The sequence below is a fragment of the Macrosteles quadrilineatus genome, unplaced genomic scaffold (assembly GCF_028750875.1).
Source record: "Macrosteles quadrilineatus isolate MER2022 unplaced genomic scaffold, UCM_ALF_1.0 Scaffold_1__1_contigs__length_201487025, whole genome shotgun sequence".
NCBI classification, from domain to species: Eukaryota; Metazoa; Arthropoda; class Insecta; order Hemiptera; family Cicadellidae; genus Macrosteles; species Macrosteles quadrilineatus.
Genome location: NW_026542594.1, coordinates 176,030,728 through 176,056,633, shown reverse-complemented (window position 1 = coordinate 176,056,633; position 25,906 = coordinate 176,030,728). Strand labels below are relative to the sequence as shown.

Genomic DNA, 25,906 nt, shown 5'->3' with positions numbered 1-25,906 from the left:
CGCACTTTGTTTGGAAAAATAACACAAGAACACAAGTGTGGTTTCGTCTTATAATTCATTCCGCATTAGTTAGGATATCACAAGGGAATAAGAACAGATTCTCATAATTGTACAGAAACTTTAAGTTTATGTTGAACTTTATGTTTTCCTATACGAAACTGAATAAAATAAAATGTAAACTTTACGTACAGGACACAAAATTACACCTAACCCTATACTACTAAGATCATTTTTGTTGACTATTAAACGACTAACAACATTCTACCTCAATAATATCTTACCATAAAATTTGTTTAATTAATAGCGTAAAGTGTGAATTGAAAGTCATTGACAATGACTTGGAAATTTGTTTTATGACATTTGTCATTATGTTGAGAATATGCTAAGTTTAGCTTTTCACTAAGGAATAGTAAGTGATTAATTGCTAATAAAAATAAATGCCACATGTTAGATCTTGGCTTTAACATGGCCGTAAATTAACACTAACATAAATTTGAATGTTTCTTTTATAGCTAATGAGCTACTATAATGCCACACTGGGCAATAATTGTTAATAGCGGTTTAATAGTTCCAATTAAAACAGATGTTTAATCTCTACATCAAATCACAAGTGGCAAAGCGAGTACGAGGCCAGACAGTTTACAGTTCTTCTTCTTCCTGTTTCTTTTTGTTCTCTTCTTGATTGTTGCATAAAATTCTTGTAGTTAATGACGCGGAGGCAATCATTTTGACATTAGAAACCGTACTGACCTTGACTGCTTGACTCCGTCGCCGAAACTATCCTTCAGCACATCAGCTGTAAGCCTCGAAAAGGTTAAAACTTAGTAAACAAAGGCGTCCTGTCGAGAATTGCGTAAACACCCGCTTATGGTAATATAAATATTTCATCTCACTACTAGTGATGTCATTCTCATGACGATCTTCCAAAGACCACCGCTTAGAAACACAAAAAGTACTTTGATGTACATAAACTACGACAAAAATGAACTGTAGAGGTTGATACTAATAATCAGCTGATTTTGTATGACGTAAGCCCTTGACAGTCTAGACTTCGCTGGGGTTCCGTCTACAAAATCAGCTGACTCTCATTGTCAATGTTTACACATTTTGTCCTCGTACAATGTACTTTTTCCATGTTTGAAAAATTTTCTTCGGCAGAAGATCGTATTCTTGCAAAGAGGGTAATGAACTATTGTTGATTGTAATCTGTGGACTTAAACATTATTTAAATGTTTCCATTCGTGTTATTTAAATTTGACTATATTCGTGCGAAGATTAAGAGAAAACGTCCTTGTGACTCCTGATGGTGGCTCCACATAAGAGCTGAAACTAGTTGCTTCTGAAATCTAATGGATTGGCTATTAGCTGGGTTTTAACTTTTTGTAATAATCTGTGGATTATCATAAGCAGGTATTGACACCATTTTCAAAATTTAAAGGTCATTCAGAGGCTATAGAGTCCACTGAGCAGAGGTAGCACAATTGAGGTAGCACTGAATGAGAGAATTGCTAGACGTTGACCACCATTTGTACTAAGGGATCAAGTACACTGTACTTAGTAAATTGGAATTAGGGGAATAGAGGATTGCAACAAAGTCATGAGTCAATGAGCTGGTTGATTTCCTTAGTTGGTACCAGCATAAAAATTGTTTACAGGGTCTCGATTTTCTAGCAGTGTTGCCATATCAATGCTACCTCCATTTGTACAGTAGTATTTATAGCACAGTCAGTTCAATAGACTAGCATCATAAATTTGTATCAATAAGAACATTAAAAGTTATATTCTAAGTAAACCAAACTATTCTTCGTTGAACTATCAGTAAGTGTAGACTTATGGTGGATTATTGAAGTGTTTCACATACATATTGCTTTACTAGTTGTACAATTTTAAGAGTTATATTTTTCTTCAAGAACACAATTATAAAAACATATTCGTTATCTTTAAGGAAGAATCGATAAGTCTTAGGGAAGAGAGTTGTGAGAACTCTTTTAAGACGGATATAGAATTCCACGAGGAGAAGGAGATCTTAACAACGAGTAAAAATTTTACAACTTAACCAAGATATTTTTAAAACATTGATTTTCTGCACTCTTTAGTTTTACTAGCAACATTTTGGAAATGCACTACATAACATGAAATAGGTTTTTGGAGATGGTACAAAAATAATTTCACTCCCTATATGGATTTGGCACTGACATTAAAAAAACTCATTATAATTTAATAAGACACAAAGGAAGTGTTTTTCTTGCTTTTTGAATGATTGAGTCTTGAAGTTAAATTCAACCCAGAGAAGTCTTAAAAGGTGATATCTCACAACAATTAAACTATAGTGCTAACTTGATAACAAGGACTTGCAGAGAATTAAGCAGTAAGCAACGCAACAATTTACGCAACTTAACCGTTAATTGAATACAATAAATTTACGGTATAGAGTCACCAAATTGTTAATTAGTATGTAATTAACGTTTTGGGCTAAACTCGTTTACGACCGGATAAAGGTCAAAAGCTATATTAAATCATTATCAGAGTCTAATGCAGATTTCACGAAATTATAAGTTGGTTCCCCTATAAATTATAGGGTAAAGTCTAGCTGGCCTTGCATTATAGGATTGGTCGGATTGGCATGGCTAATCTTAAAATAGGTTAATTAGTTTTTTCTTGGTACTGAGAAAGGAGTTTTGTAGACAAAAATATTCTTCGTCTAAGAGACCCATCCTTTTAGCGAACTTTCCTAGCTTGTCCTTTTATATTGTACCACTGTTTTTGTTTCACCCACTTTAAATCTATTTTAACCATGTAAAACCTACTGAAAAATATAGCTTGTCCTCTAGTACTCGTGATATCAAACCCAAAGAGAAAGCGTACGTTGGTTAATTCACCCGAAAAAAGGAGAAACCCATTCAGTCAACACTGTAACTAGACAAGATATAGACATAAAAATGTTTATGAATTTACAATAGAAGTATGATTAGTTTATTGTGGTTCTCAAAGTCAACGGACACTGAAATATTTTGTAACATACATACAAGTGACATTAATATAAACTAAGCTGTCGGTAAATGTATTGAATGGCCAGAGAGTCATATATCTGTCGGATATCTATATAGTAAAATGTGTCTGACAATTATGAGAATGCCAAAGCAATAAATTCAAAGGTAATTAACAAGTTGGACGAATTCCACAAAACTGGTTCTCAGCAGAACAGTATTTCACCTCAAGTTTAATGACATTGAAATTCCAAAACACATTTCCTCTTTTGCTGTTTCTTACCAAATATAGATCTACTGTTCTTGAATACTTTAATAAATTAATTGTATTTGCTGTTTTTTTTAAAGATAGATTTGTATTTATTTATATAATGTATTAGTGGTTAGTTTCTTGGACTTCATGCAATAGGTTGCAAAGAGTTCAATCCTTGGTTATCTACAAATAATTTAAGGGTTCGGTATCCCTTAAAAACCTTTTGTTATTATTTAATTCAAAACGCCACTTGCGTGGACACTAAAATGATAAGCAACCACTTTTCTTTTTTCGTAAGGGTTTTGTAAGTTTGTGCACACTTACAAGGTCCTCAAAAAGTTCGCATGTTTTAACTATTGCAGATAATGCAACAATTCTTTTCACATACATTCAACTCATACAAAACTGTAACCTGTAATTGTTGTTTTTTGTAAGTAAATCAATGCTTTGCCTTACCGGAACAATTCACCAGAAGTCAACAAGTCAGAACTAAATATTAAAAACGATCATGGGTCGTGTACGTACATAAAATCAACAGGGCAGCTTTCCTACAAATAGCGATTGGCTTTGTTCAACAAGTTCTTAAGTCGGTTATTTTGAACCGTTTTGGGCAGGATGAAGAATTTTGGCATCAACTTGTGGACCGCCCCCAGTAGAACAATTGAAAAAATTATATTTGCTTAAAAATCTTATTCTAGGTTTGAGGAATTTACTTGTAAAACTTTGTTGCACTCTCTGCAATGGCTCAAGAAGTAAATTGCCGTTCCCGGACTTTTTGAAGACACTACTTTGTTATCGTCTACTAATGTGGTGAAATGTGTTTTTTTAAATAGTCGAATAATCCCGCCATCCTGTCTTCTTCTTCTTAGTTTTCAGCTTTTTCGTTTTAGTTTTCTTCTTCTTTCTTATTGCTGGTTGACAACACTTGACCAAGGCCCCAATCTATGCTCTGTGGGCCCCACTAGAAAAACGAGGCCTGACACACGATAACTGGGTGTGAAACAGGTCATCGAATAAACAATGATTAATGTAAATCAGATGTTTATTTGATTGCATTGTTTTGTTCTAGCATAAATGACTGTATTAACGGGAAGCTGAATTTTTATTTCAGAATTAGTGTTGCCTACAGTATTATTTTGAGGCTTCTGATTGGCTGAGGGAACATCTTTACCGCAACGATACTGATGATGTCAACGGCCTCGGTGGTGCAGTGGATAGAGTGTTGGGCTTATGTTCCGAAGGTCCCGGGTTCGAATCTCACCCGTAGCACAATTTTTTTTATTGGATTTTTTTCATTATCAACAAGTTTGGTTGGTTTGGTTAGGTTATGACGGTTTAATTTTAAGATTAAAACATTATGAAATTGAATTTGACCCATTTATAGTTTTATTTTATGAACAGAAATATTTTTTTTCGGTTAAACCTTCATTTGACTTTTCATTGTTAGCAAGTCTGGTTAGTTTGGTTAGGTTATGATAGTTAAATTTTATAATAAAAAAATTATAAAATAGGATTTGAGGCATTTATAATTTTATTTTATGAACAGAACTATTTTTTCGATTAATAAACCTTCATTAGATTTTTTCATTGTCAGCACGTTTGGTTGGTTTGGTTAGGTTATGACGGTTTAATTTAATAATAAAAAAAAAATTGAATTTGAGGCATTTATAATTTTATTCTATGATCAAAAATAATTTTTCAATTACTAAACCTTCGTTATAGTCAATCAGAAGCCTCTAAATGACACTGTTGGCAAAATTAATCCTGAAAAACAAATTGTGCTAACGGGAAACAAATTGTAAACAAAACACGACCTCTACATAAACCGTACAGAACTAACAATAAAATTGTCCTCAGCTGTTCCATTAGGATGAGAAATCTACTAGTTTTATCTATGATAAAACGGATAAAACATACTCCCTTGGTTAGTCATACATCCATCCTTGTGTTGGTTAGTCTATGGTTCTAGCAATATCTCAGTTGGATTAGGTTATGTTCAGTAACCTTGAATCTAATAGAGGATGCGCAACACGAACGCAGAAGATTTGCTTTAGCGGGAAAACGTGAATGAGGATGACATTTGAACATCTCTTTAACATCTTTATAAATCCATTGTTGACATAACGCCACTAAACCCTCAAGCTCTATAGTGAAGGGATGTTGTCACCGGTTGAAATTCCCGATAGGATTTCCCTTTAAGTGCCAGGGGCAAAACTGTTGTAAATACCCATTATATTGTCTGTGTTTAATACTAGACTAATATTATAAACACATGTTTAACTTGGCTTTGATCTCAAATTGACATGTTATTGTGACTGTTGTGATTTATACCAAACATTCTTTAAAATAATCTTTTAACCTAACTATAGATGTTTTTGTATGTAAGGTACCGTTGTTGTTTAACTAAACCGCCCAGTTCTAGTTTTTGGTTATTCTTTGGACTGAGCTCACATGCATTAGCGTTGGTTAGAGAGTCCTGAGTTAGCCAAATCCAGGACACCTTACAAGTTATTGGATTCCGCCCAAAGACCGATTCTTGTGATAGGATATTTTAAAATTTTATTAGCGAGTTCCGGAGTTAGCAAATTCTACCAACCCATTTTAGAAGATGTATGTTGAGTTGTAGGAATTACCTGTAACTAAATGTTACCGGTATGCTACCGGGAAACTTCAAGAAACAAAACCAAATATTTTAAAAGAATTGTTTATGGCTTATTATTCCCCTCTCCTAACCTGAACCATTTTGCAATTTTTATTGTGATATTTGTTTATAGGGGCAATGTGAAACTATAATACATGATTTGAAAAATGTAAAATATTCGCAAGTTAACAAATTTTTATGTTTTCAGCATGGACCCGCCCGTGGACAAACGCCGGACATTAGTGACCCAACAGTCGACCGTGTGGGCCCGCAGACAACACGCCGTGTGTGTACGAAGGGCGAAGAAGAGATATGGACCTAAGGACAACCCCAATGTGATCCTGGATAATCTGAACATGACTGTACCTAAGGGCACTATGTAAGTTTGTTTAAAAATTAGATTGATATAAGTACGGATGTATACGACGCTCTTCAATATATTTACACTCATACAAGTACAGTAATAAACCCTAACTGGAAACATGATTATAATAAAAGATGTTACAACTTTCATTCACTGTTGATTTCTGCCATACTGGTCATCATCAGAGACATTACCCTTACTTAGTGGTGGCCCAGAGATTACGGGGTTCAAGTAAAGGCGAAGTTCAATAGCGGCCTCTCTTAATACCTGAAATACGGCTGTGCCCCTGAAAAGCATAGGGCCCCTGGCACCGCCTTGTTCGCCTATATAGGGCCGCCTCTGACATTCCCGAAGATAACCATAAATAGTACCAACAACTGCAATGCTAGTGCACAACAATTTTACCTTCAATCTAATTTTAAAAGATTTTACGAAGTAGATTTTAGAAGTTAGAACGTGTCATTGTTTTTTATGGTATGATACAATCAATAAATTTAAATCAAGCAGATTGACCATAAAGTGTGTTCACAAATGTGGAAAGTGTAGTTTAAAATATTTACACAAAACATCAGCATACTACAACTAAAAATTCCCATCGTGGAAAACCAGAACACTTGCGAAATAGTGAAAATGTCAGCTGAATTCCCATAAGTAAAAGGAAAATAATGTAAAATTTAATTGAAAGAGAAACTCAATGAATGTATGAATCACCTTTTTACAATAACGAATGATAGTGTTGATAATGATGATAAGGTTTCTTTTCCGATCACTGACCTGACCTCAATATTGCTTGAGGTTGAGGTAATTAAATGAACTAGCTTAATAAGTTTTTTGATAAAAGATTTTATAAAATTTGTTTGAACAATTTTTTTAAAGTGATTTAAGTGAAGATTATGCTGAGATTAACTTGTGCATTTCAATCTTACTTCAAATCAATCTTGTATTAACAATAGAACACACAATTCTATCAATGGTCATATATCTTAGTTGAAATTCGTCCAGTGAATTTAAGCCACTTCTACAAAACAGGTAACACAAAATAAATCCTTTCATTATTGTTGGTCGACAAATTCCTAGAAATCGATCTTTACCTTTTGTAATCCCTCTCCGAATAATACAATACTATTATTTTTTAAGCCATAACAAGAGTGTTCAGATGTTTTATTTCAGTTTAATAAATCATATTCTTTTGTCATTCCAAGGGAAAATTGAAAAGATAAACAAACAACAATAACAATTTTATAGATGGGTTGGATTTTTTTCCTATAACTCTATATGGGAAAAACTCGATAACATATGACATGGGGTTGAATAACTCGATATTGAGATTCTTTCAGCTTCTTCAATTATTTTCCTTGCTTGATATCTATGCTTTTTGTTGACCAGCTATGGACTACTCGGAGCCAGTGGTTGCGGCAAGACTACCCTACTCAGTTGTATCGTTGGACGACGAACACTCAACAGCGGGGAGATCTGGGTGTTGGGTGGCAAACCTGGATCAAAGGGTAGCGGAGTACCGGGGCCTCGGGTGGGATACATGCCTCAGGTACGGTAGTTACCATTGGTTCTAAATATAGTTTATGTCTTGTTAATTGTCTTGTTAAATTGACTTGTTTAGTTGTCTTGTCAATCTCTCAGAGATGGCCTTAGGAAAAGTCCCACACCTCACAGGGACTAAACAAATAAAATATTAACAGTCTTGGCCAATTTTTTTTTTTTTTTTTTTTTTTTTTGCTTTTGCGTTGTTGTGTCAATTAATGAATAGAAATCAATGAAATTGATCAAGATGTTCTCTTATTCACGGAAGGTGCTGCGAATTTAAACGGAATCATGGTTGTTGCCACGATTGTGAAAAATGATTACAGATGTTGCTGCGATTTTAAACATCATCATGGTTGTTGCAAAGATCACAAGAAATTATTACAGGTGTTGCCGCGCCGAAATTGTATTGTGATTTTAAAATATAATTTAGTAATATGATTCTCCTCTGACAAACTTGGTTGGAGCGAAAACTGTATCACAACAGTCGTTAGGTTAATCACAGAAGATATGCTAACGTGTGGAAGAAATTTACATTCCAAAGAGATTTTTTCCCAGGAGCCAGGGCATTCCAAGGGAATATTGATCATTGATTGGTGGTATCTAAAAACTTAAGTTATCTTGTCATTCAAATATATTGTCATTATATATATCCTCACTCTTCTTTACTCTTTTTTTTATTATCAAAAATCTGGTCTTGAAAGTCTTTATGTTACTTTTTAACACACAATGTGTTGTTAAATTAAATTTGATTGTTTACAGATTTTAAGAATTTTATTTTCTTTTAAAAAACACATTGGCTGGTGGTCTCTTTTACCTTGCATTTGCCTGTCCACCATTGAGGCCTTAATGTGGAATGAATCCAGCAAAGGAAATAAGGGGTGATTAGTACAAGGGTGAACTGTAACTTTACTGATAAAAAGTAGTGGCAGTGATAAGGATACAAGCCCATGGCTGCCTTGGGCCCAAAGCCCGCCACCAACTCACCATACTTACCTTTTAGCTGTAACACTTTTTAAAGAACTTAACTTAACATAAGCTTACATGTCATGGACTGTTTAACGAGAATGTTTTTGCCCTTTTATTTGTCATATCACACAATCCTAGACCTATAAAAATTAATTATAAGTGTTAGTGAGATGAATTTTATAATTGTTTCTATCAATTATTGAAATACTGTTTACTGTTGTAGGAAATAGCTCTGTATGGAGAATTCACGATAAGGGAGACCATGATGTATTTCGGGTGGGTATCTGGAATGACAACCAAAGAAGTTGATGAAAAATTGGATTTTCTGATAAATTTACTTCAGCTACCACCCCACAGTCGAGCTGTCAAAAATCTCAGGTAATTTGGTTTGAATATATAATATAAATAAATACAGTACCTAATAACATTATTTTAATAAAATTGGTTTGTAAATTGTTTAAGGTCCATTACGGTAGGTTGCATATCAATAAAATAATTTTCAAACTTAACTTAATCACAGTCTTTGGTTCATAAAAACAATCCTCTTCATGCATATGTGTTAACAAGGTAAAATTATGTTTGCTGGATTTTTAGGATGCATGATTATAAGCCAATAATTTAGACTTATAACCAACAATTTCTTCAAAATGCTCTATGTAAATTGGTTTTACTGTAGTACTTTCCTGCCCCGTTTGGTTGTATGGGAAACTGCAGGATACTTGTCTAATTGAGCTTTCAAATAGTTTCAGTTAATAGAAAAAATTAATGTTCTTGGTATATTTAAAAGAATACATAGACTTCAAGCTTAAATTTGAGGATGAAAATCTCAAAATGAGTTTGTTTTATTTATATCCATTTCAGAATAATGTAAGAAGGTAAAACGTTAATTTCTTACAAATTATTCTAACTGTTATCCCCGTAAAAATAGTTTACCACCATGAACAAAGTGTTCAACCATTTGTTTTCTGTGTAAGGTTGAAGGCCAGATTGGAAGTAAATGGCAATGAAAGTGTTTTGCTATGTGATTATCTCACTTGCCTGTGCTGATAGGTGTAATTGTCTGTAATAGAGAGCCACAAGGTTCCCTCCGTGTCTCGATGTTCCTCTGAAAACATATCAATAGAATGGATCCAACATAGTAAAACTCTGCTTAGTCGGTCCCTTTTAAAAGAACCTGGATTAACTAATGGTGAAAAAAGCAACAAAAAAACTTTTAAAATGTCATGTTTAGTTAAATCTTAAATATTTCAAATTGCTACTCTGGTGCAGACAAACCTTTCATGGGGGTTTTAACCTATATTGTATCTCATGTAGCCTATGTGTGCATTTTTGTTCAATAAATAAATTTGGTGCAGTATCCAAAAATCGCTTTTGGCACTTTTCCTTCAAATTTCCGTTTCATTGTAAACTAAAAAGAATACATGACGTGGGATAAAGTCCAACTTCATGATATCCTAACTTGGATTATAAAATGCAAATCCTTCATGTTTTTTTAATTAGATTTTTAAGAGTTGACACAAATAACATGGCCACAGGTTTTAAATACTACATATTGTTAGTGTTTGCCACCCTACTCCTTAATAACGATAAATATTAATATCTTTGTCTTCCTGAGTAAAATTGAGTCAAATAACCCCTTGAGGAAAGATATTTCTAGGCCAGAATTAGATTTCCACATGAGACAGCTTACTTGGCCTGATATTTTGGCCTCTACTATTGTTACCCCTCCGAAGATGGACATCTGCAAAGAGGCCAAAACAATGCCGAAACTTACAGCCCAAGTTCCCTGTAAAAACAAACAGTTTGGAGTTTACAAAGTGTAAACTCGACGACCACAATATTGTAGTAAAGTATGACAGTGGAAGCTATTATTTCTAGTGTGCATAATAATATTTTCTTTTTAGTGGTGGACAGCAAAGAAGAGTGTCCCTTGCGGCTGTGTTGCTGCATGAACCAGAACTTCTGATCCTGGACGAGCCTACCGTAGGAGTAGACCCACTGCTGCGGCAAAAGTATGTCAATGAAATTTAACCTTTTGTCAACTTGAGCTTAACAACTTCATACTGTTTAGAAAAAACAATACGTCATTTCAATGTGAAACGAGAAAAATTTTCCTTTCTTCTCCCATATGGAGAAAGTATTGTTTTTGTCAAAATGTTTGAGTTTTGGGTGAAAATAATTGTTTTGGGTCTTCTGAACCCAAAAGGTGGTTTTTGAAGTGATATCTGTGTGTGGAGTACACAAGGAGTATGAGGGTATCTTTTATCTATGGTATCTTGTTGAATTTAAAAAAAACCATAATATGACAAAAAAAGATTTTTCACAAAAATGGCCCAGATAATTTTGATTAAAATTCAGTGCTTTTTTGCCCAATGCTATCAAAATTATGATTCAAAAGTTATTGCAGCTTTTGTGATTTTACTAAAATACTATAGTCACTCCCACCGCTTGCCTATGATAAGGGTTGTTGACAAGCTAATGGGAGAAAGTATTTGTCAGATTGATGATACTGTTTAGTATACTAAGTATTGTGTTTTCAAAGGAAAGAATTTTGATTATTAAATAGTGGTGAGAATTTATTGTATTATTGCATTTTCCAATCAGAGTTGATCACAATGTTCACGAACATTTTCAACTTGATTTTCTAAATAATACTGGATTGATTAAAAATGAATGTCAAGTCATTGTTTTACTAGAAATAGTCTGCAACTTCAAACAATGTTTTATAGATGATAAATTATTATTTTTTATTTCCTATTAACCTACTCCAAGACTAGCTACCATTGAAGCTACCAATTAAGCTACCATTGAGCTAAGTGTAGGGTAATATAAACATAAACCGTCCTTGGCAATGTGCTGTATTAATACTCTGTTCAAAAACTCATTGTGTTCAAAAGGGTTATTTGATATTTTTTTTACTGTATTGTGCTGTTACCTACCATATTATTGTCTGACCGTAAATGATTGGTTTCAGCATCTGGGACCACCTTGTTACCATCACCAGGGGAGGTACCACCACAGTCATCATCACAACACACTACATTGACGAGACCAGACAAGCTGGACTAGTAAGTGTACTTCTAGACACCCTTGTTATACGGTAGTCACCCAATAGCACACCTTAAGACGTGACCTCTTTATTCTTTACTTTTACATTCATAAACTCGGTAATAGGTTTGCTAAGAAAAGATGCCAGAATTTCAACATTGTTCAATACTCCCTCCTGATGAACGAATTTTTCATAAGTAGAAGTCTAGTTAAGTAGATAGGGTCTACTAAAAAAACATTTAAATTAAAGCATACTTGTAGATCACTGTAATAATATCATACACTACAGAAAGAGATAAATTATAGATCTGAGTTGAAGAAGATAAGAATATATGGACATTTGTGTTATTTTTTTTGAATTACCATAAAATAGTGTAATGTACTTAATGATTGCGTAGGGACGCAAATAAAGTTTATTTTAATCTAAATATGGTGTTGAAAGTTGATTTTATGATGGGTGAGATTCCTTGTGATTTTGCTTTTAGATAAACCACCTGTTTATTTATCAACTGTTCATTGAAAGCCCAATAACAACCAAAACAAATACCATACTTTGAAGGTATTTACTCAGGGGAGGTATAGAAGAGGCTACGATGACAGCTGTGGGCTTCTTATTAGCTGAGGGAACGCCATTACCGTAACAAAACGGTCGGTAGCCATCGGCCTCGGTGGTCTAATGGTTAGCGTGCCCGGCTGATATTCTGTATGTCACGGGTTCGAAACCTGCTGGGTAGCATTTAACTTTTTGTCCAAGATTTTTTTATTATCAGCAAGTTTGGTTGGTTTGGTTCGGTTATTACAATTTAATTTTATTATTAAGTCATTATAAAATTTTAATTGAGCAAATTCTAGTTTTATTTAATAAATTATTAATTATTTTTCCGATTACTAAACTTTTGTTATATTATTTCTTTATCAGCAAGTTTGGTTAGTTCGGTTAGGTTATGATAGTTTAATTTTATAATTAAAAAATAATGAAATTGAATTTGAGACATTTATAATTTTATTTTATGAACAGAACTATTTTTGCGATTAGTAAACCTTCATTGCCAAAGTGCTCTCTACTACAGCGCTGTTCACGGAGGAATTTTGAACTAAATGCCTCATTCGTACCTCCCCTAAGTCAGACCCTACTTTGAAGAGTCCAAATAAATTTCACAAATATTATTTTTCTTATGGATTGAAATGTTGTTTTGTTGTATTCCATAAAATAAATGCATATTTCAAAAGAAAGATGAGCGAATTAACAGAAAATATGATATTTTTGCTAAGAATATGATAACTTCTACATTAATGTGTTATCCAGATTGGTCTGATGCGTGGAGGACGGTTCCTGGCGGAGGAATCACCAGCAGATCTTCTACAGAAGCACAACTGTGACTCATTGGAGAATGTGTTCCTCAAACTGTCCATCATCCAGAACAAGGGCAAGCGTAGACGCAGCAGCATCCTCATGGAGGTCACTGCCGCAGCCACCGCTGCCATGCCGGTTAGTATATTTTGTCTTAACAAAAGAAAAGAGAAGTCTTCTACCAGATAGTTTAGCGAGTCCTAATGGTGATACATCCTTGTGTTAAGTAGTTTTTCTTTTAGTTCTTAGCTTTAACACGGAGAATTAAGGTATAGGGGAAACTTGCTTATGTGCAAGTGCTTGACCATCTGCTATTAGCTCTAGTAAGTTGCGTGTGCGGGTGCGTATGTGTTAGGGTAATACTTTTGTGACGATCGAAGAAGAGCCTGAGCAGCGAGCACTGTCCGGAAGTTCTTATGGCACAGGGAACAGGGTCTTCCTCCAGTGTGAGTGTTGTAGTACGGTCGAAGGGAGGGAAAGTAGTGTGAGAGGGGTTAGAAGAAGCGACTGCAGAAGACTCCCTCTTATCCGGACACCTTTTAACCGGACATCGGTTTAACCAGACTACACTCGGCGAAAATTACATCTCTTTAACTGGTCAATCTTTATCAGGACATTGGTTTAACTGGACTAGATCGGCAGGAAGTGAGTGGTACTGAAACGACTGTTCTCGTGGGAAAGATACGTAATAAATCATTGGCTTATACAGTATGCATTTAAACAGTCCGTTTTAACGAGTTTTTGGGAACGTCGGTTTAACCGGAAAAGCCTTTAACCGGACAGGCCTCGGTCCCCAGGAGTCCGCATAAAAGAGAATCTACTGTAGTGCTAAACACCAGCGGCTAGTGTTAGACACCACTAAGGGTTACCATACAATGTTTCCTCTGTTCCTTACTTCTCTGTGCTTTAATTCATGTTTTTCGGTACTCTTTTTCCAACACTAAAATCACTTTCTAGTTTCTAAGTATCTAGAATTATTTTGCAATCAACAGCTCACATCCATGGTCAGCAGAATACGAAAAAAAAGGATGGTTAAATCACACGTCGGTAAGTGAGGAGAAAAGTACAGAGTAAAATTGAAAGTGGTTGTATATAAAATCAGTTTGATAACAAGTTGAATCTATGGTGATGATGTTTCAGGATATTGAATCTGGGCATGTCAATGAAGCTTTTGACAACAGTTCGGAAATCAGTGGAGAGTTTGGAGATAACGTTAGTCTTTCATCAAGAGTTCCTGTTGCGACTGACGTAAGTCTATAATCATTGAACAATTTTTTGCGAAGTCAATCTGTCTATATTTGAGCTAAAATTGTTGAAGATACATTAATGTTTATTTTATTAATATTTTGCTAAGCGTAATATTTTCCTACCTAATTTAATTTTGTTGTCAGTTACAATATTTCTTAAAAGTAATTTTGACTGAGCCCAAATAAAATTTTATACTGAATCAATTTTGTTTCCAATCTGTTGACCACTTTAGATGAAATATTTAGTCTCTACGAAAAGATTATCATACATGTGTGTATTGACTATTTGACCATAATTTTTAAAATATACTAACCAACAATAATAGCCATATCATATTATCATGTGCTGGTATAGCAAAACCTTTAGTGAGTACAATTTTATCTGTGGTATAATACTGAATTTTTAACGTTACAGTACTACTTTTTCCATTTGCATGATTAAGTTCCTGATGGCTAGAAGCAGAGGGATAAGAGGTGGTCTAGGACTATGTCAAGGGGGGGGGCTAACAAAAAGGGCTACATGAAAAGAGTAGGGTGTTCAGCCCCCCCCCTGGAAAGTTTGCTATTTTTAAAGCAGTTTGTTGCCTTAAAACCATTTTTAATAATGTCTAGAACTGTATCCAAAATTCTCCGTTACATTTTTAGAACAAAATGTATGTTTGAATTTATTTTTCCAGGAACCAATGGGGGGGGGGATTCAGCCCCTTGGCCCCCTTGGAAGCGCCACTGTACTCAAAGATTTTAATTCCCACACCGAGGTTTAATTTGAATAACATAGTTTACACATGTTACCAGAATATGTTTAGCATTCTTTTAACAGAAAAATTGTTTATAATACAAAACAAAATTTCAGCCTGTGGATCCATTGCCGCCAGACGAAGAGGTGGATTGGTCGATGCTCGATCTCTGTTCAGTTTACAAGAGCCATCACATGAAAGCTTTGATATGGAAAAATGCCCTCTGGATGATAAGGAACGTTGGGTGAGTACGTCTCTTTGAAGGAAAGACTGTTTGTAAAAATTTGATGAACACAATACTTTTTAACATTGCCTCAAGTGTACCTCAAAGCTAGAGAAAATCAATTTTTATCAAAAGTATGATTATAATTTAAAAATATCTGTTGTTTGTTTTTCCAAGCTCTAATAGAGCACAAAATAAAGTAGTATAAACAACAGTTTTTTTATAAAATAGAAAGAAAGCAAGTTCCTTCACAGGGTAGAACGACAATTGCAATCTACTTCACATCAGACTACTAAATAAAATTAAGTCTGTATTAATGTACTGTATTTTTCTGATTTTTAGGTACTACTTAATTGACATGCCTCATATTCAATAATTTATCCCAGTGGTTTTAGGGATTTCTGTGATGAAAATAAGTTTAATTTAAACAATTTCAGTTTGAAGTTTAATTCTTAAAACATATCCCTCTCTAATAAGTGATTACTGCAATTCTAATCCATCATGGGGGAGCGAGCTGGTAACATCATGTAGTGGTAGAGTGCGGGATTTTGGTCCCGGGTTCAAATCCCACCAAATCATCAATGGATTTTATGGAAGTGATAATGCCGCCACCTCTAGATCTAGCCTGAAAATTTGAAAAACAACCTGCCTTGCGTCCTAGGACAAAAAAATCTATCTTGGGGAGCGAGCTAGTCTGCCTGGGACTTAAGTCCCCGAGGTCCCATATTTAAATCCTGCCAAGTAATGGATTTTATCTAAGTGCCTTGACCCCCACTAGACCTAACCTGAAATAATGTGGAAAACGAACCTGAGGAATAGTTTCAAATAATATTTTTTAATGTTTGTTGCAGAATAATGCTGTTTATCATCGGACTGCCAGTTATGCAGATAATTCTGTTTTGCCTTTCGATTGGTAAAGACCCGAGAGGACTCCCGCTCGCCATAGTCAACCACGAGTTAAACAAAACCTTCCCCCACTGCTCCCAGATCAGTTCCTTGGACTTTATTAGCTGTCAGTATCTCAAACAGCTGGAGAGACGATCTTTAAAACTGGTAAAACTTTATAAAATGTTGTACTAGTATTTTTATTCGTAATAAATACACTCTGTTCATAGTAACATTGTGTAAAATCATCAATTGAAATGTAGCATTATCTGTTACGATACAAAAGATTACGAGCTTTCTCATCTTGCACAACAATATTGAAAACAGCTGATGTTTATGATTTAGGATAATAGAAAATTTGATTACGTTGGTTGTAAGGCGATAAGTAGGATGTACACAGAAAATAGAGCATTGTTAAAATAGAGCGCTACACTAAAAAATAACTTATTCTAAAATTGAATTTAGGACTAAACTTCTGTAATAGAAACTCAAAAAATTTTCTATAAAAATGAAAAATAAAAAAATTTTAAAGACCTTTTAAATTAATTTATTTATGTTTATTATTACTGTGAAAGAGCAATTTTTGTATAATTACATTGCTATCTCAAAAACGGCTATTGGCAATTTAGATGAATATTTATATTTTGGTAAGGTTTTCATTTTATTTTGAAATAGAATGGCTTAGTAATTTGATGTTTACTTTTCTTCCTTACACTTTTACCTGTTTTATAGGAATATTTGTTCAACTTATGAAGTCAAAACATAATATCCCTGCCACAGCTAATCTGCAAACTAGGCAAAAAAGTATATCAGTCTCGGGTCTAGGTCTTGCCGTGTAACCCACAGTGATAGCTTCTTCGTTATTGGGAAATTAGCCAAAACTTAGTTAAAACTGGAAGCTATAAAACTTACTTACCGTATTTTACTGAGATTGATTTGTTTTACAACCACCAAGAGATTTTTAACTTTTGTACATCATGTTACTGTCTTCCATATTATAACCACATTATAGTATTTCTAATGTTGACTTGTTCCGCAGAAATATTTTGACAACTACGAGGACGCAGAGCTGTCAGTTCATGCTGGGAAGGCCTGGGGAGTGTTAGAGTTTCCAGAGGAATACTCTACCAAACTCCAACTCCGACTTTTGTCAACTACTAGCGCCAACGAGTCTGTTATTGAGGGCAGCGAGATCTTTGTAGGACTAGACATGTCAAGTAAGAGACGATTTAAATTTTTACACTTGACACACAATAATCTTGATCCAATGGAAGTGTTTTACAGTTTACATGGACTGTAGCTATTGACAAAACACGGGTTGTCTTGTGTAATTTATTTCGCTTGACTGATTCAATTTTTCTATATCATGCTATGAGGGGTAGACCATAGCTTAATATTTTCTGAATTATTAGCCATTATTATAAGGATAATTGATGGTTTTGGTTTTAAAATACGGTAACTTAAAAATTTTTTCCCTACAGTTACTACACAAAGCGGGCTTTCTTGTACTGATTTTAGCACGCAAAGAAGCTAATTGCTGCATTGACTTACTTTTGCCGCACAAATTTTCTGCCACACTCCAGTATTCCAAACAAACAACATAAAAAAGTGTGCTTTTATTAGTCACGGAATACGTGTAAGCTTGAAAATAAGTTGGCAAAACTTAAAGATTCTATATACTATCAGCTGTTGCAGTGTTTCCCATTTTGTTTTACACTTGGATTTAACCTAACCTAAAAATTTGTTGTTTAGTGTTTTAAAGACTAATTATTTCTATGCTTTATAGTAACTTTAGGAAATATAATGTTGTAATGCAAGTGCACACTAGTTACACGAATAACTAATTATCAACATTAATACTGCAACTCGTTTAGTACAGTACATAACAAAACTATGAGTGATTTCTATGATTTTTCAAAATTACTATACCAATACCCTATCTATAAAAAATTTGATCGTCCATTTTAAGTTTGTTTACGAGTGAAAATTTAAAAACGTACGTTTTCATGTCCCTGGCCTTTTACTTCGTATATACTGGATTTGTAGTTTATTATTATGTGTTTTAATATTTTTTGGGACGGGGGCAACATGTTACACACATTTATTTGGTTTTAAATAGGTTCTAGGTATTTTTTTTGTATTTTTAAAGTCTCGAAATTCACGACCATGACGTGTCCCTAGGGTACATTTTCCAACTTTCACGCTGTTTTTAGACTAATTATTCATGCCGAAATATATAAAGCCATATTTTTATCTCATCAATGGTTATTAAACTTACAAAAAAGGAGCATATTATAATTTTATTGTCATTACAAACTGACTACCATGACAAAATAAATAAGTCTGTCCCTCGATTTGGCGTCACGAATTTGGGGAAAAATTTCAACTTTGGAGCACGACAGTGGCAAGCCTGGCGTCGATGGAGTCAGTTGGTTTTAGAGACTAGTTCGGGGTGTACGTCAGGATTGTAGTGCCGGTTGTTTCGAGTTGAAAGGAGGAATTACAAGATTAATAAAGGAAAGATTGTGTTTTTTGTAATTTTGGTGTGTCCATGACCGTACGTAGTCATTCGATGAAGTAGACATGGTGTTAATTTTTGTTTATAAGATATTTCAATTGCTAGATTAACCTAGAAGTCCACTTTGTATCCTCGAACATGAGGCGCAGGGCTACCGCCAGAACAGAGCCAATTAAATAACACGTAATTTCACGACCAAAGTTTCTCGACCATCGCGGGTTTTTTCACGACCAATCCAGCCTTATGGATTATAGTGTGTTTGGTCGTGACAATAACTTTAATATAATTGTAAATTGAACAGTTTAGTTCATATTTTTATTATAACTAACAGGATAATTGAAGGATTGTTTAGAAAGATTATTCCAGACAATTCACGACCGTACCGCTTGTCCCTGACCATCACGTTTATGATTTCTAACATAAAAATTTCAAAAATTAAAATATCGTCATATTTCAATGTTTTATACACAAAAGAAGCACACCTCTATACAAACATAACGATTTTTCGGGTCTCAGGTAAGTTTTACGGAGTTATACAAACTTAAAAAGATTTTATTGGCTTTTTTCAATTTTTTGAGTTTTTTATTTTTTTCTAGAAAGACCAAATATACCAAAAGCTCAGTGACCTTTTTATTGTATAATGGTCATAAAAGTAAATTAGTTTATAGCAAAACGTAGTTACAAAAATAATATTAACTATTTTTAATATTCATTTAAATGTCCGTTATAGTCGTGACAGGATTTTGTGTTTTTCCACTAAAGATGCTCTTTTAAAAAGAAACTACCAAAGATATTGCGTTACCGCATGAACATTTGATGAAACTTCATATGTTAATGAAATAAAAAAAATAATAAAAGTTTTGAAAAAGGGGGAAAAAAATTTGCAAAGTACTTTTCCTGAAAACGTACGTTTTAAAATTTTCACTCTTACACATAAGATATTATCGACAATAAAGCTCTGATGTAGACCACTGAATATGTTGTTCATCAGGGCTGTTCAATGACTTACCATCTATATAATTAATACGCTACATGAATTTTTGTCGGTTGAACTCCTCCGCCGTTTCTTAACCGATTTTATCCATTGACGTCTCATTGGAAAGAGCGTGTCGCGTAGATTTGCAAACTGGCCTTACAATTTTGAAAAAGTCCCTTGGGCTCTGCCCCAGTGGCTTGGAAAGTTCCCATGTTATCCTTATGAAGAACATAATTGTTTACATTTTGATCAGCTGTATAATTTAATTGCTGTTGTTTATTTTTCAATTCAATGAAACCCATTGAGTACATTTATTTACTATTTGAGTTTGTGTAAACAAAACCCCCAAGACGGATCGTGTTAGTATGGTTGTATCATAGATAAAACATACTTGTGTTAGTTAGTCTATGGTTGTATCTTAAATTTGAGTATTAATCGTTGTTTTGTGTCGCTATGACGGATCGTGTTAGCATGATTGTAACTTAAATTTGTGCATTTATCGTGTTTTTGTGTAGCTTTAATTTGTTTATTTGTTGTTTTTTTTTTTCTTTTAAATGCCTCTGACTCGACGACAACGAAACATAGACAGGAGGCGCGATATTGATAACGACCGCAGCGACAGAACAGTGGCGATGTTTATAGGCTTAACTCATCACAGTCAGCACCTCACCCTGGACAATCTCAACTATTAGGTTTCAAATAGGCCCTAACACTACCCCAAAACGAGTTTTCGTTCACAATCGGCCCTCTATCAATGACTTGTGTTGCCTGTACAGCGAGGCATTTTGAGAAGGAGAAAACCGGCCGCAATGCTTTAGGTTTCAATAACGAAGATAAACATGGTCTGAGTTACACACCGGTAATCTTTGAGTTGACTCTTTTAAACTCATTGTAAATATGACTGTTATTCGTTTTGGAATAACTCCTGTGATACTTTGCTATTGCTCGAATTCGAGCAACATGTACACTAGTAATTTTTAAGCTACAACTTGTATTTTATGATCTTCTGAATTTTTAAAATGATCTTAGATTTTGTTATTAATATTATTTTTCTAGACAAAATAGTTAGAATCAGTAAACATAAATAGGGGGGACGTTTAGAAGTAGTTTATTAGTGTGCTTTGTTGACTTTTCATTGTTTTTATGAGGGTTATGAAGGTTCAAAGAATCCATGATAGTCTATTTACATGCATTCAATAAAATTGCTAGAGGGTAAAAAATCTATTATTTGCTCAAGCAATTTTGTATCGTGGATACTGGATAAATAGTTTTGGTTTTAGTTATGATTAATTGCCATTTAATCACCAGAAACCCTCAACTGAAAAAATGAGGACCGAAATTTTATCAGATACAATATTTTGTACTTTTATATAAAAGGTTAAACTTGGAAAGAGATTTATAAATTTAAACATCTTTGCCACCAAGATATTCGATATATATATTTGATATTCGATATTTGATATTACCGATATTACCTTGTTCCGTCTTCAGTCTTAACTTATTCTATGGATGACTAGTTTCGGGTACAAAGACCCATTATCAAATCCTTATTTAAAACATCATATTGAATATGGTCAAATATCCGACGTAGGTTTTCATCAATGTATACATGCAGGTCGACGACACATAAAGTTTACACATTTAAAAAACAAAAGTTACAAATACATTTACGACAGGCCGGCCACATTGAATACGGGACAAACCGACGCAGGTTACACGGTGGACACGACAGCGTGTCGGTTTGTCCCGTATTCAATGTGGCCGGCATATCGTAAATGTATTTGTAACTTTTGTTTTTTAAATGTGTAAACTTTATGTGTCGTCGACCTGCATGTATACATTGATGAAGACCTACGTCGGATATTTGACCATATTCAATATGATGTTTTAAATAAGGATTTGATAATGGGTCTTTGTACCCGAAACTAGTCTTCCATAGACAAGTTAAGACTGAAGACGGAACAAGGTACGTATTATATATTTAGAAATTCCTGATTTCAGTACCTTAACTGAAGACATGGGGTTCCTAGCTGAACACAACATATGCATTGCTGGAGTTTTATACCATTTACCTTAGCTTTTAGAGGGTGAATACTAAACTAATAAATTCCATGTTAAATGTCTATAATATTGAACAATTTGTTACACAGATCAACAAATCGCTTACATGCTAAGGAGAGATCTTTACGCCGCTTATGAAGAGATGGGAAAAGTTTACGCTGTTCATATGGGACTCAATCCAGACCTTCTAAAAATTCCCATCAGGGTAAATTACCATATTTTGTTTGAATAAACTGTCGCTTATTCAAGTTTTAAATTTCACTTTTGTAAAGAGGACATTGCTATTTTTATGCTCAGATACTACATTTAATGCCTCCAAGACAGAACTATTAGTACATGTCGTAATTCATTAAAAAATGTTCCTCAACTGCTCCTTTTTCAAAGGAAATATAATCTTGAATCATATATAAAATGTTTGTTACTCGTCTAATAGTACGGTACCTGTATTTACTGAAAAATTCTTAGCTTATGGCTTCATCTTTGACGGTTATATTAAATTTGCTTTTATTTTATAACCAACCCAACGTTAGCAAACAACCATTCATACACATTTATTATATAAATATTATAATAAAATAAATAAGCTAGATACTTCCAATACTGACATTAGTAACTTTTCTACTTAAATAATTTTCATATTCCGTTTTTGTGTTACAGTTCAACAATCCTGTTTACGGACCTCCAGTTCCTAATTTCACTGATTTTGCCGCTCCTGGAGTAATGTTAACGTAAGTAAACATTATAAAATAATAACAAATTCTTTATCATATTCATGTCACCTTTTAGGAACTTAAGAGGAAATTTGTGGCGGTGAATACTACATCACTAATAATGCATGTGCTCTGCTTTTTGACATGGATACAACCTCAAACTCATTTCTGTAAATATCCTCCCTTGGAAGAAAAGATTCATTCAAAATTAGAAGAATATTCAATTCAAGATTATTCAATACAGAAGAGATAACAAATATTAGAGGTATTAGAATAGAAACAGTATGGATCATAAACATAAACAAATAATGCCACTGGCTTGAAAACGTAAACACATTGTCATTAATATTTAAATGGAACTGGCAAAAAACTTCCAAACCAGCTGTTACGGCTATTAGTATAGACATTCGAGCCAGTGATGTAATTCCATGTTTATGATCCATACAGTTTCTGTTCTAAATGGAAGAAATTAATATTTACACCTAAACAGGAAGTTTAGGTGTATATAGTTCGGCCGCTTAGAAAGCGACCTCCTCCAGCATTGGTTTAGCATTAGCGCGCAGGTCGTTTTCTAAGCGGCCCGAACTATAGTACCAGTATTGACATTTGAATGCTGAAGAATAAATTTCATCCACGTGGACCATTTTGTAGCCAATATTCAGTCAAATATAACAAAGTTAATCGGCCTCTCGAAGAGTATGTTCCTGTAAAAACTATATTTTCTCTCTTGCTTTTTGTTTTCAATATTATGATAGTTGATGAGACAAGACAGAGTCTACAGTGAACAATAAGTTGTTCCTTTTGTTTGGCATGGATATAAGGTTGTAGTTTATTACAGAAATCAGCAATTGGATGGCATCACTTGGTATGTTTTATTTGATTTTTGAAATGGCATCAGCTTTAACATGGATAATGGTGTATCTATACTTTATTCCTTAGACATAGATGCCAAAAATTCAACATAAAACATACTAACTTCTGTATAACAGTTGGTTACTGTGGTTGTAAATAGTTATAACATTGTTCTGTTTTCCCACCTAAATATTACTAAATATTTTGTTTCCAGAATCATATTCTTCCTAGCCGTAGCTCTAACCTCTGGCGCAATGTTGATAGAGCGTAACGAGGGAATTATGGAGCGAGGACTGGTATCTGGTAAGTTGTACTAAATAGCAATTACTAGTTTCAATAGGTTAAAGGTTAAAGTATTCGTTTGACGTTTACTCTTCAACAACTAACCTATAAAAAATATATTATGTGTCTTAGTTCGCTCTACCAATATATTAATTATTTCAGAAAAAAAATATTTTTAAAGGGTGGCAATTGACAATGCATGTCACGTTATTAAGATACATGTGTAGCAAACACATGCATAGTATGAATAACAACTCAATCTCCATAATATGTTATTGTTATTAACTGACTTATATTTCAGAAGTAAAAATATAGGATTATAGCATTTCATCATTAAGTTCTTCGGCACCCTTATCAATATTGATAGGCGGAAGGGGTTATGATTAACATATATTACATTTTAATTTTTATACAGTAGGCCCTACTTTGGAAAAAGATATATAGCCTTAGTGACCATAAAAATACTCCATTTTCAACCCTTTTGGTAAAGTTGTTTATTGAAATGATCTAAGCAGGATGTTTGACAAAAATATGTTTTACCACGTTATGTTATGATGCATTTAATTTTCTCTTCCCCTAAAAGCTATGGGGGGGTAGCTTATGCCCTTCTTACCCACAAGTATGGGCGTCCTTGATTGAAAGCTGATTTAAAGCTGTTGTCATCTTGTAAACATAAGTGTTCAATTTCTTACCATGACCAACTAATTACTCATAAATATGTTTGCTTTAATTAATTTAATTTTTATAAAATATTCACTCCACCACTTGCTCTATATTATCTCTTGTTAATAATGATGGGAGTGTATTCCCTGTTCTCAATCTTCAAGGTCATACACTATGTCAATTACATTTTTTAATGTTTAGAAGGAAACAGCCCAAACCCTGTCTAATGTCATTTTGTAATGTCGCAGGAATAACTGGGGTGGAGATTCTAACAGCACACGTTATCACACAGTTCCTAGTGATGTTGGGCCAGTCTGTCATGGTCGTTGTGTTTGCTCTGTTCGTCTTTGACGTCACCAATCACGGAGAGGTCATCTTAGTCCTCGTACTGGTTGTACTGGACGGCATGTGTGGAATGACATACGGTTTGTGTTTGAGATTAAATAGAATTAACTTATTGTAAAAGTTGTTTTAGCTAACTAACTAGTTTGTTAAAGAGGTCCAAATCTTTTTTTTTCAGTTGTGGTAATTTTATTGGTTATTTGTGTCATTAAGTGTAGTGTCAGGATTTGTCCATTCTCAACGTTTTTATTTACTTTTTCATAATACTGTAAATGTGTTTTTTTAAGTTAAATTGTACATATTATTATTACTTCATTAGCACATGTCCTTATGATTAAACGTTTATATATAATTTTACAGGCTAAATAATTATTTGATCTTTTTTAGTAGCACCAATATTTAAGGAACCAGACTCATTCTTTACTTTCCCAATACATTTTATAATTTTTTTCAAAGCTATTTATTATTGAGCGAAGCTCACTTTCCCTCACTTTGTAACTTCTTTGTAAGAGCATCAGAATGTAATGTCTTGACCAATTGATATGAAATTTGGCCAACAGCTAAAGAATACTGAGCACAATTTTTATGGTAAAAAATATTTGCAAATTTTCTTCTGAATTTTATTTTACGGGTCACGCAATTTCGCTTGTTATTTTAATGTAAGTTGAAAGAAAAATTATATTGGGTTTATGACATATGGATTTATCTCGTTTCATTTAAATAATATAAACATATGTTAATTGTTTGTAACTGTTTTGTTTACATTTCAATATTTACTTTCATCCTAGGTCAAAGTTGGAATGTGACAGTTTATCAAGGGAAGTAACAGTTTTGCTATATTTGTTTTGAGCATGCCTCAAAGGCCACGTTGTAATATTGGTCGTCGCACCAATAATGCAAATATTGTAAGAGAGTGGTGTCGTGAACAAGAAGAACCAGATGAAGCAGTGACGGAAGAAGCTGATAATAATAGGCAGATAGCTAATCAATTCCAACATGAATTAGATGCACTAAAATTTTACACTTGCACTAACTGTCATCGCCAACAACTAACACAGCTTCAAACCAATCACCGATTTGTTCGCGTTGTCGTTCAAATGCAACTAAATTCACGGCGTTAAATAATATGGATGTGTCAAGTGTCCCGAACGAATTAACTGACCTGACGATTGTAGAACAAATGTTGATTGCACGAGTACATCCCGCTATGCGCATTTACAAAGTACAAGCAAATGGTCAGGATATATTGTAGGTTGTT

General features: G+C 33.9%; 1 protein-coding gene across 1 annotated transcript in view; it reads left to right on the top strand.

The window, feature by feature from the left end:
- LOC128990479 (ABC transporter G family member 20) overlaps nt 1-25,906 on the top strand; it is a 72,359-nt gene that overhangs the window by 44,423 nt on the left and 2,030 nt on the right. Inside the window, exons 2-15 of the mRNA XM_054412854.1 lie at nt 6,090-6,260; nt 7,632-7,791; nt 8,977-9,131; nt 10,658-10,765; nt 11,728-11,821; nt 13,108-13,290; nt 14,293-14,400; nt 15,253-15,380; nt 16,211-16,412; nt 17,284-17,461; nt 21,889-22,004; nt 22,457-22,527; nt 23,576-23,664; nt 24,555-24,731. Of these exons, the coding sequence (XP_054268829.1) occupies nt 6,091-6,260; nt 7,632-7,791; nt 8,977-9,131; nt 10,658-10,765; nt 11,728-11,821; nt 13,108-13,290; nt 14,293-14,400; nt 15,253-15,380; nt 16,211-16,412; nt 17,284-17,461; nt 21,889-22,004; nt 22,457-22,527; nt 23,576-23,664; nt 24,555-24,731 (1,939 nt within the window). The 5' untranslated portion in view covers nt 6,090. The remainder of the gene's footprint in view (nt 1-6,089; nt 6,261-7,631; nt 7,792-8,976; nt 9,132-10,657; nt 10,766-11,727; nt 11,822-13,107; nt 13,291-14,292; nt 14,401-15,252; nt 15,381-16,210; nt 16,413-17,283; nt 17,462-21,888; nt 22,005-22,456; nt 22,528-23,575; nt 23,665-24,554; nt 24,732-25,906) is intronic.